Source organism: Natrix helvetica (genome assembly GCF_964273705.1).
Source record: "Natrix helvetica genome assembly, chromosome: 1".
NCBI lineage: Eukaryota > Metazoa > Chordata > Lepidosauria > Squamata > Natricidae > Natrix > Natrix helvetica.
Window position 1 is genome coordinate 318,648,557 of NC_138548.1, and position 13,260 is coordinate 318,661,816.

The following is a 13,260-nucleotide window of genomic DNA, read 5'->3' on the forward strand; positions in this document are numbered from 1 at the left end:
AGACAGACAGAGAGGGGGAGGGAGGGAATCAGAGAGAGACTGACAGACACACACAGAGAGATAGAGATAGAGAGAGACAGAGAGGGGGAGGGAGGGAGAGACAGACAGACAGACAGATAGAAACACAGAGAGAGACACACACAAAGAGTGAGTGATTAAGTGAATGAGTGAGAGACAGACAGACAGACACACACATACACACACAGAGTGACAGAGAGAGAGGAAGGGAGGGGAGAGAGACAGAGAGAGAGAGGGAGGGAGACAGAGACAGACAGACAGAGAGGCACACAGAGAGAGGGAGGGAGGGAATCAGAGAGAGACTGACAGACACACAGATATATATATATAGAGAGAGAGACAGAGAGACACACAGAGAGAGACACACACAGAGTGAGTGATTAAGTGAATGAGTGAGAGACAGACAGACAGACAGACAGACACACACACACACAACACATGCACACAGAGTGACAGAGAGATAAGAAGGGAGGGTAGAGAGACAGAGAGAGAGGGAGTGAGACAGAGAGAGACACACAGAGAGTGAGTGAGACACACACACACACAGAGTGACAGAGATGGGGAAGGGAGGAGAGAGCGACAGAGAGATACAGAGAGAGAGAGAGAGACAGACAGACAGATAGACACACACACACACACATACACACACACACAGAATGACAGAGAGAGAGACAGAGAGGGAGGGAGAGAGAGACAAAGAGCCACAAAGAGAGAGAGAGACAGAGACAGAGACAGGCAGACAGACAGACACAGAGAGAGACAGAAAGAAAAAGAGAGTAAGAGAAAGAAAGAAAGAAATTAAAGAAAGTAGGATAGAGAGATGAAATAAAGAAAGAAAAGAAAGAAAGAAAAAGAAAGAGAAATTATGACCACAATTGAGCCCAAAATTTTGGTTGCTAAGCAAGAGCGTTGTTAAGTGAGTTTCACCACATTTCCCAAATTGGCTATACCACCACATGACCACCAAGCTACTCCCATCCGGTCACATGACCACCAAGCTATTCCCACCCAGTCACATGACTGCCAAGCCACTCCCACAAAACAGGCCACACCTACAAAAGAGGTTCTAAAAATTTTTGAAACCCACTACTGGAACTATTGGTCAGATAGCTTTGCATATTCCTGAATGAGAATAATATTTGTAAATGTTTTCCTATTGTAAAATTTCCTGAAAATACCCCCCAAAACAAAAACCTACCATTGCAAGAAGCAGATTGGATTACAAAAATTCCATTCCATTCCATTCCATTCTATTCTATTCTATTCTATTCTATTCTATTCTATTCTATTCTATTCTATTCTATTCCACCCTACCCTACCCTACCCTACCCTACCCTACTCTACCCTACCCTATCCCATCTCATCTCATCCCATTTCCTATTCCGAATCGTTTCTACCTAAAATGATCTGAAATGAGAATGTTCAGGATTCTATCTGTAATGGTAGAACATATGCCCTGCTAATAGTTAATTAATTCCATAGATCCATTTATCTCTACGAATGTCATTCTAGACAGAAATATTGAGGCTGGATATTCAAAATATTTGTATCCTTAAAATCAAGTATTCTTAAAATCAAATAAAATCAAATGAAGTCTCTCTCTCTCTCTCTCTCTCTCTCTCTCTCTCTCACACACACACACACACACACACACACACACACTGAATCACAATGTCTATATATTCAGTATCATTTTGAACAGAATAGCATCCCTCTTATTACATTTTACATCATTTATTCAATTATCCCAAATGAGAATTAAACGAATTAATTATTCAGTGATAGAAGGTCTAGTAACTGCCTATCTAGTACTGCAGTTTTCGTTTTTTTAAAAGTGATTTGCCTCCTTCCTAGGACACAGAGAGAGTGACTGATCCAAGACTTTGTGCCTAAAGTGAGGTTAGAACTCCTAGTCTTCCAATTTCTAGCCTGACGATGTAACCACTATTCCAAACTCCCCTCTTCCCCCCTAGGACTTCCATTCCCTTAGTTGAAGTTGTCCTGGCTGGCAATACATTTTGATTTAATGAACAGTATTATGGTATCATTATGTGCTAACTAATTTATGAGAAGAGTAGAATGTGGTTTTTTTTAGAAGAGCCACTGATAAACCACTTATTTAGTGGCATCATATAGATGGCATCTGATGTTTGGACTTACATAGACTGCAGCGACTTCTTTTATCCAGTTATCAACTTTACATTTAATAGCACTTATAGTAGTTCCCCAAGCATCATTTTGGATGCCATTTTACAATGGCAAAAAAGGGGGGAAATGCTAGAAGATTCTTTAAAGACATATGTATATTAACAGTTACCTAAACTGGAACTTCTGCTGTGTTTATCACATTAAGAAAAGCATTGTGTATTGCTTAACAATGAGAATCAAATGCATTTACATTAACTAAAGCAAACTAACAGGTCTGACACTAGCACAAAAAAGGGGATATTGGGTCTAAATCCCTTTTCAAGCAACTGAATTTTAATCTGTTTCTAGATGGCCTATGAGGCCTTCATAAGGCAGTGGTTGGGATAATTTATTTTTGGAGACAGAACATAAGTGGTAGATCGTATAAAACACCATTCACATCAGTGATTGCAAACCTCCTGGATATAAAACCATCATTGATCCATGTACTCATTACAGAAATAATGTCCTATAATGATTTAACATTAATATAGTTGTACAACTTTTTAATTATGGGAATTACTGTCTGTTGGATGTAAATGTCATAGCTACAGAAATAAAATCATATCCTGACTGGATCCAAGGAGTTAAACGCTCAATCGGTTGATTTAAACGCTTAGTCGATTGATACCACATGGCTTTTACTGGGGGTTAAATCTGATTTCTTACAGAATTAGCATGCCGCAATTCACATTTTTACAACTTACTGTTTCAGCCGGAAGGAGAGTGGCTGCTGAAACCTATTGCTATTACTTTTTTATTGATTCCTGGTTAGACATTCTGTTTCTTTATCTATATGTTCACTTCCAATCTGCATTAATTGTTTTCTTCCTGTTCATTTTATTCTTAATAATGGTTTATTTTTTATTTTTCTTTATATTTTGGTGTTTGTCTTTTCATTGTAATGCCTACGTCATGCTAAGCCATAGTTGCAGTTAGGAGGAGCAATAGCAAATCATGGTTTCAAATTGAGGGGTTTACTACCTGAAAGCAAACAATAATATAATATGTGGTGTGAACTCAGACATACTATTGGGTGGCATTACGGTAAGTGTTTAAGATATTTCCACAAATAATATCTTGGTATACGTTTGGTTAAGGAATTTTTATCTTTGTGTCTACCTGTCTGCTCCTGAATTCTGAGACATTGTTAATATGAAGCTTGCTGCTCATTGTGGATTTAATTAACAAATATTTCTCAACTTTCAGCAACGTGAATTAAACCAAGTTAGCATTTGGTTGTTAGCAAAGCTGTTGTTTGATGACTCTGTCATTCTCTACACTAAGACTGTTTTTCGGTTATTCTGATTGGTTTTCATGTCCCATGTTTGCTATGAACTATGGTCCAGAGATCTAATGCAGAAAACCTACATTGCCATATGGCGATTTAACATAAATTTCCATTCACATACACGGATGATTATTCATTGAATGTTTGAATATGGCCCTCAGAAAGAAGCAGGTGATATACACAATGGTGTACTATGCTGGATGCTGTAACTGAACTCTAGTCTATATTTGAATTCCAAAACAGCTTGAACCGGTGGTGAAATTCAATTTTTTTTACTACTGGTTCTGTGGCCGTGGCTTGGTGGGCATGGCAGGGTAAGGATACTGCAAAATCTCCATTCCCACCCCATTCAAGGAAAAGGATACTGCAATATCTCCATTCCCACCCCACTCTGGGGCCAGACAGAAGTGGTATTTGCCGGTTCTCTGAACTACTAAAAATTTCCACTACCGGTTCTCTAGAACCTGTCAAAACCTGTTGAATATCACCCCTGGCTTGAACCCTCGCTTACTACTTGATGCGGGAGGGATTGCCAAACATTTCTTGATGTGGTGAGCTATACTTTATATACATTGTACAAAATTTGAAACCTGCCTGTCAGGTGGTTAACTCTGCTTGGAAATATTCAGAAGAAATAGTTGTAAATTATCCTGTGGTCCCGTCCCCCCCCCCTTTACATTGTAACTAGCAAAGTGCTTCTCTTTAAAAATTCATAGAGCATATAGCCATCAATGGCTACCAGTCATTATGGCTATATATAACCCCAAGATCGGGGATGGCATGGCATCAAGAAACCACAGCAGAAAGGAGTTGTTATTCCCACGCCTTGATTGGCGGCTTCCCTCTGACCTGTGGTTGGCCACAGAATGCTGGACTAGATATGCTGCAGTCTGATCTAATGGGATATTTTTATGTTCTAAGAGCATGAATTTTTTTTGAGGGGGGGGAAACAAAGATTGGGAAACTGAATACATTTTGTTTGAATTTTGTGTTCCATTTTTCAGAGGCAAGCAAAATATTCTGAAAACAAGCTCAAGTGCACTAAAGCTAGGAATGATTATCTGCTGAACCTAGCAGCCACAAATGCAGCAGTCAGTAAATACTACATCCATGATGTTTCCGATCTAATTGATGTGAGTACCAAAAGTGATTCTCTTTTACAGCAATGTCATTCACCTTTCCAATGAAAATGGTTGCATTCTAGACTGTGGACATGCGGTGATACGGTCTTAATTTATGACCAATTGCTAATGTATTCAGCATACAGGACCTATTTGTCTATGGATTCATATCTTGATGCTTTCCCCCTTCTAGTGGTTTCTTAAAAGCAATGGAAGTAGAAAGATATTCAGACACGCAGGGTTTTTCAGCTACTGATGAATTTAAAGGTGGGGGTCGTAGATCCTTGGAGCTGCACAGTTCTATGTTCATTTATACATTTTATTTATCAAAATATTTTATACTGACTATGACTTTTCCCCCAACTGATTACAGTGAAGTGACAGAGGAATATAAGCCAAGGCAAATGAAGACTGAGTTCAGCATATATAAATGCTATCGCACAAGAACAGAGAGAAGTGATAATAATGTCCTAACAAAACTGGTTGTGATAATTGTTATGTATTGGAAGAAAAATAAAAGAGTAGAAGTTTTAAAATAGGGCTGATAAGATAGACACAGGAGATAAGAACAATAACTGCTCCTAATGCCAGGTACTATTTCTCAAGCATTGTAAATCAAACTTTAGGTTGTGAACTGCCCACAAAACTACCAAAAAATTCTTAAAATCCACAGTGAAAAATAAGATATGAGTTGTCTCACTGATTGTTGGAAAGTAAGGACCTCTGGAGTTTGTGCATCTAAACCCCTTTATTTTGTACCTCATTGAAAGTCTGCAGATAGCTCAGAATTAGAGCATTATCCACGTTCGTGCTTTGGTTTGATCAGGCATTTCAAATAAGATTTCTGCCAACTTTAAACATGCACTGAATCCAATTGTAGCTTGCAACAAGGGTTATCATCTTGCTGGTGAAATACAAATTGGACTCTAGATAAACACAAGTCATTAAAAAGTAATAAAAACAATGATGTTTAATCTCAAATCTTTGCAGTGTTTTAAATGGCTGAACATTAATTTCCTTTAATTATTCCTCTTAAATCATATTAATAATTAACTGTACCATTAAATGTTATGCATCATGAAGTCTTTTATGATTCTTATCAGCCACATACACTGACATCATCCAAGAGCAACTGTTCCCACCTTAGCTCTTTAGGTTTCTCAATAGTGTACCAGTTGTCATTTTAATTGACTCTGTCCACCACACTTTTGGTCAACTGCTCCTTCCTTCCTTCCTTCCTTCCTTCCTTCCTTCCTTCCTTCCTTCCTTCCTTCCTTCCTTCCTTCCTTCCTTCTCAATATTATGGATTTCTCGAAGGAGCTAGGTTTTCACATTCTGGATCCAGAAGCCAGCAGAAGTCTTTTCTTATCTGTACAGAAAATTTCCTTAGGGGCCTAACCCAAGCCATATTTGATTCATTATAAATAAATTTGGCTAATTATATGTAGTTTGCCTGCATATACAATGTTTTTAAGTTTGTGTATCTTGCATATATCTATCTTAATCAGCCTTCCATCCTTCCAAGGTTGATAAAATGAGGACCCAGATTGTTGGGGAAAATATGCTGACTCTGTAGACCTCTTAGAGAGGACTGTAAAAGCTGTATGAAGCGGTATATAATTCTTAAGTGCTATTGCTGTTAATTTCAGCTTTCCTGAAGAAAGGGCACTTCAGCCTCTTATTCACATATGAATAATGTGTGTCAAACAACATTATACAGTGTCAAAATATGTTAATATAAGGAATATTTCATACCTTAGGTTAGCGGTGCTCAACCTTTTGGGCACCAGGGACCGGTTCTGTGGAGAGAGGTTTTTCCGCGAACCAGAGGGGGGGTTTCTGAATCCCGCGGATGGGGCTTCACTGGTTTGCACAGCTGGTTTCTAGCATCTCTCTGACTGGGGTCATTCCACAGACCGGGGATTGGGGACCCCTGCCTTAGATAGTCAATAAGAACTTCTTCTACCATAGAAAATAAGACAGGGTCTTATTTTCTTTTGACCCCCAAAATAAGCTTGGTCTTATTTTCGGGGAGGTCTTATTATTTTTGAGGTGCAGGAGGTGACGAGCGTGGTCACCTCATGGCTGCTGTTGTGTTGCAATATTTTCAGGGAAGGGCTTATTTTAGTGCATGCGCTCAAAAGCCCTATTGGGCTTATTATCTGCAGAGTTCTCATTTTCAGGGAAACAGGATACTTACATTATCAATTTATGGATCTCAGCATTTTTACTCTGCATATTGCAGTGGAATGAGTTGCCTTGATCACTTCAGACAGCAGTTGAGAGTTATGTCTTACACAGCAGGGGAGGGTCATCTTTTAATATTACCCATATGAACATTACTTTGCAAAAATTAAGAATTATATTCTTAAGAATTATTAATTATTAATTCAATAATATATTGCTTCTGAAATGCAGAACCTTAACAAACCAACGGGGTGATAATAATCCATTTGAACCTATTACTACCCCCCATTTCTACTGCGAATGTTTGAAGCTGCTATCAGAATAGAGGCTTAGAAGTCAGCTTTTCTTACATTTGTAAGGAAAACGATTTTTCTCAAGTTCTTCTCCACTAACATAAAGACGATGTTTAGTCAGGCAAACCAAAAGGACCCACCCACCATTGTTTGTTTTCCATTTGTAAAATTAGACATAAATATAGTCTTAGTGGCTATGATGAGCAAAAGTACCTGGTTTGGCTAAAAAGATCCTCATGAATCATAAGAAAAACAAACAAAATGGGTGTAAAATAGAAATGCTCTATGCATCCAGAAGTCACAACGAATATAAGAAGGGCAATCTCTGTAAACTTTCAGTACTCGGTTTCTCCTTGCCCTCCTAAAAGTCAAGGAGTTACTTGTAATTTTATAGCATGTACTGTATATTTTGAATTACAAATGAAGAATGTAGATTAGCCTTTCCCCTACCTGCTGCTGCACTAATGTCTTGGCTTTTAATTCCCATAATCCATAGCCAGTATGATATATCCCCTATTAGCATTACAACAGGCTTTAAAAGCAGAGCTTGGAATACTGGTGAGCAATACAAATCTCTCTCTCTGTCTCCCTCTCTCTCTCTTTCTGTCCCTCCCTCCCTCCCTCCCTCCCTCTCTCTCTCTCTCTCTCTCTCTCTCTCTCTCTCTCACACACACACACACACGTTTAGATAGGTGACTTATCAGCTGAATTCAGACATCATGTTTAATTATAGTTTGTGTTGCCCATAATCGAAGTAAGCTATGAGATTGGACACACCGCAAAGTACCTTTTTTTTTCCTGCCTCTGAATCGAAAGCTTGATATGAAAGGTACTTAGATTTTAATTTATTCCTGGTCCTGCTATTACTTTCTTGTACAACCAGCAGCACACCATTGAAAAGGTGCACATACCTACTCTGACAATAGCTTACAGAGAAGTCTTTCCTAATCCTGTGCGCTAGATGGAAAGAGTGCATCAACATAATGTATTTCGTTGTACATTGTTTATTAAAAACACCTTTAGTTTCAGGATTGTTTAGATAAAGTCAAAGCCTGGCAGATTAGATTGGTATAGGGTGGATGGATGGAAATAAATAGCTAAGTTCATGGGAAATTATTTTCTTTCTGTAGAGTCAGTGCATCTCAGAACTTCGGATGAAAAGAATTGTACCTGTTTGTGAAGCCAAGAGGAAAAATCCTTCCTAAGGGAAATTGTTGTCCAGAGCTATTCTTTTTTTCCCTATTGATTGAATGAATGTTGCAGGTCTCAAAAAGCAACATGTTTTTTTGAATGTAACAGAGGAGCATGTAATATTCATCTCTGTTTTAGACTGATGGGAAAAACATAAATCCCATCCTGTCCTTACAAATAATCTTCAATTTATTACCACAATTGGGCCCAAAATTTATGTTGCTAAGTGAGAAATTTGTTAAGTGAGTTTTGCCCCATTTTATGACTTTTTTGCCCATTTGTTAAGTGAATCACTGCAGTTGTTAAATTAGTAATATGGCTGTTAAGTGAATCTGGCTTTCCTATGGACTTTGCTTGTCAGAAGGTTGCAAAAGTTGATCACATGACCCGGGCAGTGTAACCATCATAAATATGAGTCAGTTGCCAAGCATCCAAATTTTGATCTTGTGACCATGGTTATACTGCAACGATCATAAATGTGAAAAACGGTCATGTCACTATGTTCAGTGCTGTTTTAACCTTGAACCGTCACTAAACATACTGTTGCAAGTCGAGGACTACCTGTATTAATACCCAAAATTGAAATAAAAGAAAAGTAACAATGGCTTCAACTATCAAGCTTGGTCCTGGGTTGGTATGTTATAAAAAATTGTGTCAAGAACTCAAAACGTGGGGTGTGTAGCAGCTTTTCGTGCCCGAGTTTAATATTTAAAGGTTCAGAAGACAACTGCTTAGCTAAATGACCCTCTTATTTATTTTTTTCACTTTATAAACAGCTACATTTCTGTCTCCCACTCTTCATTTGAAAAAGTTGGCATTTAGTTTGCGGCTTTGAAAATTACTCAAGGCAGACATTTGTGTGGCTGAAAGAGTCTCTCTTGATGTGGGGAGTTTAGTCTACTTTGGTCTTGGCTGTAAAGTGATACCTTTTAAATTAGGTAGTGCCGGACTTGAAGCCTTCTCAGATCGGAAGTATGTGGTTAGTGGTGCTATCGCTATTTTCAGCTGTGGTAATGCTGGCTAAATTTGGTGGAAATGAAGGGTTGGGGCCTATGCAAACTTTCAAGAAGAAGAGAAGGCTAATCCAAGAATGCCAATGAAAAGTCCTTTGAAGCCTATAGATCTATTAAACTCAGGACAAGTTTGTAAAAACCCGGATATATTTTTTCTAACCGTATTTCTCTACTAAAACTACCTGTTGCTGGTTTGTAAAATTGTTCTGTTTCCCAGAGTAAAATATCAGAAGACCCTGTCATGTAATGCCTAGGAAACATTTTACATTATAACAATGATGTTCTTGTTACACGGTCATGTTTTCTGCTGCTTATCTTATGGGCAAAATGAATGGATTAATGAATAAACATAGATATAATAATGTTAGGAGTGACTGTGTGTTTTACAAAGACCAACATAATTCCCACCATAGTCTCTGGATGTTGCTGGCTACAGAGGAGTTGCAATAGATCATTCTGGTTGATAGAAATACTTAATCAAATGCTAATTCTTGCACTTTTGAGTTGCAATGAGGCATAAGATCAGATAAACCAATTCTCATTTTTACCACAGTAATTTTGGAATTTTACTGAAGATTCAGTCAGATGAGAAAGTGGACATTAATCCTGTCCATTTCTAGTCTACAAAAGTACTTACATTGCATTGTTGATCTGATATCTTTAGATGTCTTATCATTCCTTTGTTGGTTTTTATCTTTAATCCTATTTATATCATAAGTCTGAAGTCAGTGCTATTGTTCTTTTTTCCAACGTAGAACCATATATATAATATACAATAAAATATATTGAAGTGTAGAGTGAAAAGCCACTGTAGTGGTAGTTAAGGTATCAGTTTCGCTCCAGGTCAGTTTTCTATGAAAATTCCACTCCTAGCCATAGCAGCCCTTTGGGTGATTTTTGGCCAGTTACTCACTCTCAGCCCAACTTGTCGTACTGGTTTGTTGAGCTTTGAGCTCTTAAATGAAATGATTGGATATTCTTTTAAACAAACAAATAAATAACACATAGCCACTTATTATTTCTTCAAGTGAAGAAACTGTTATTCTATTTAGAAATAATTTGTATGTGCTGTTGTTTAAACTTGTTGTTGTTTTTTCTTCCTTAGTGCTGTGACTTGGGATTCCATGCTAGTCTAGCACGGACATTCAGAACATATCTTTCTGCTGAATACAATCTAGAAACCTCACGCCACGAGGGGTTGGACATCATTGAAAATGCTGTAGACAATTTGGATGCGCGAAGTGACAAACATACAGTTATGGACATGTGCAACCAGGTCTTCTGTCCTCCACTGAGGTTTGACTACCAGCCTCACATGGGGGATGAGGTATGTAATTAGAAATGGTCCGTGTTGCTTCATCATGCAACTTTCCTTCAGATGTAATGCTTCTTGTGTATTAGAATGAATGAGTTTAGCTTCAGTGGCATTTGTGTTTCATTTGTTAGCTTTGAAATGGAGTTGTAGTTAATGGAATTCTTTTTTTTTTTTTAAGAATAGAGGTGGGGAATGACAACCCTTTTATGACTTGTGGACTTCAACTCCCAGAATTCCTGAGCCATCTGGCTCAGAAATTCTGGGAGTTGAAGTCCACAAGTCATAAAGGGGACATCATTCCCCACTTGTTTCAGAACAAGGACCACATTTTCGCAGTGCTATTTAGACCAGTGCTATTTTCCATTTCACTTAGAACTTTTTAGATACATGGTATATTAGAACATTCATTGTTCACTGTGCATTGAGGATTCTTTCCACCATTGAAATAAATTAAATATTTATTTATTTAATATTAGTTAATATTTAGGTCTTTTAGAGGGTGATTAATTCAGATCCTGCTTTTGGAATACTCGTTATGTAATCACTGCTAGAATGAGTCAACATCTTGGAATATTTGGAAATATTAGTGTGGATTTGGCATCCCAGAATAAATGACCATTACTGTCATTATTTCATATGTGATTCAGTTACATTTTGAAAGTCTAAAAGAAATTATTCTGTTAGTTAAAAAAAAACATTTTAACTGAAGATATTTTTTTTCCCTGCAAATATTCTACTCTAGCTTGAATTTGCAGAGGCTTATGTTTTCTTTCTACAGGTATGCCAAGTAAGCGCCCAGCAGCCAGTTCAGACGGAGTTGCTCATGCGATATCATCAGCTACAGTCTAGACTAACCACGCTCAAAATAGAGAATGAAGAGGTGAGAGCTGTAATTGTTTTTAACTGTAAGTAAACAAGCACCATTCACTCAAGTTATGCTAATGCTTCGGTTTGAAGTGATTTTGAAAGTCATTTGGATAGTTAATACCTTCCTGATTAAGATATAGTTTTCAGTCCAGAATCTGTGACTATTATAATATGTATCATAGAGCGCTTTCTTCAAAAAGTGTCAAGAAGTTGTAAAAAATATAATAGTTAATCTGCTGATGAGCGCAAGGCAGAACTGTCAGATTATTCCTACTTTGGAATAGCTGCAAAAATGGTCATTTGTTTATTTAGACCTGACCCTCTTCTGAACTGCATTTGATCTACTTTTAATTAATATATTATAATATTAGTTTTAAGCTATGTATTACTAAACTATTTTTTTCTTTTCTGTTTTTAAAAAGAATTGCTATCTCCCTCTGCCAAAGCCTCATCCCCTCCTCTGATAATCTTGTATGGTTGAGGTGATGTGTCTTCACAATAGATGTGAGGCCCTCAGTTTACAATAAGGGATATAAATGGTGCAAGGCAAAGGAATATCCAGGTCTACCCCTACATAGATTAACAAAATTGAATTAAAATCCCAGGAGGCAAAAGTGTATCTTACTTATCATTTCCAAAGAGTAATAATTGAACCATTGAATTACATGACTTACTATTTAACTCTTATTTGTAAAATCATTTTCATACCCTCTTGATCTTAGGAAGATTGGGAACAGGGATTCCGTGCAATATCGTCAGGGTAATATTGTGTTCTGTGGCTGAGCATTGTGGAATTTTGTTTGCCATTAGAGTGATGTCCATTTCCATTACTATGATTCTAGTAATACTAATCTATTATGGTTTTCGAGAGGTTCTGGTAATCGTATTGCTACACATGCTGCTTTTTATTAATTGTTCGAACTAGAAATAATTATGGATCATTTTGAGGCTGTTGTTACTCAAGAAATTTCTGTTTGTGAGTTCAGAGTCTTTACAAATTTAATTAGTCATAGGCATTAGGACTATGTAAAACATTTAGAAACATTCAAATAGTCTTGGGAAGCGCTCCTGCAAATCTATTGACGAATGACAAGGGACATTTGCAAGAATAAAGTCACCAGTAAAAATATGTATCCTATATTGAGGTGTTTTTCAAGAGAATTAATGAAGATTGTATTGCAAAACAAATGTGTAAATGAGTCTAGAAAAAGGAGAAAACAGAGAGAATTATGATTGAATGGAATTTATTTGATCCTAAAAAAGAAGCAGATAAGAAATTTCAAGAACAAAAAATAATGTAGGAAAGAGTTTATGGATACAAAACTTTTCCATTTGATGTCATGTGAACATTAATGAAGGGGTTCTTTATGACTGGATGTCTCTAGGGAAGTGATGGCTAACCTTTTTGTTGTTGTGTGCTGAAAGTGCGCACACCCATAATGCAAAGTGTGGGTGACCCCCCCGGCACGTGTGCCCCCACACATGCATGTGTGATCCCCCTGCACATGCATCTGTGACCCCCTGCCCCCAGTGTGCACATGCGACCCCCACATGCAGCCCTCCCCCACACGCATGCATGGCAGAGACCCAAAAACTAGCTGGGTGGGAGGCACACACACGTGTGCAGTGGAGCTGAGCTGGGGTGACAGCTCGCGTGGTGGCAAAGAGGGCTCTGTGTGCCTCCTTTGGCACTTGTGCCATAAGTGCCATAGGCCTACTGTAACGCATGTGCCATCACAGACCTATACTATTTCAGATAAGTGACTATCTAGACCAG

At 37.8% G+C, this 13,260-nt stretch overlaps 1 protein-coding gene across 2 annotated transcripts in view; it reads left to right on the forward strand.

Moving 5' to 3' along the window:
- SRGAP3 (SLIT-ROBO Rho GTPase activating protein 3) overlaps nt 1-13,260 on the forward strand; it is a 216,288-nt gene that overhangs the window by 151,213 nt on the left and 51,815 nt on the right. For both annotated transcript variants that reach the window (XM_081955048.1, XM_081955049.1), the window contains exons 6-8: nt 4,501-4,629; nt 10,407-10,628; nt 11,395-11,496. In XM_081955048.1, coding sequence (XP_081811174.1) covers nt 4,501-4,629; nt 10,407-10,628; nt 11,395-11,496 — 453 coding nt within the window. The remainder of the gene's footprint in view (nt 1-4,500; nt 4,630-10,406; nt 10,629-11,394; nt 11,497-13,260) is intronic.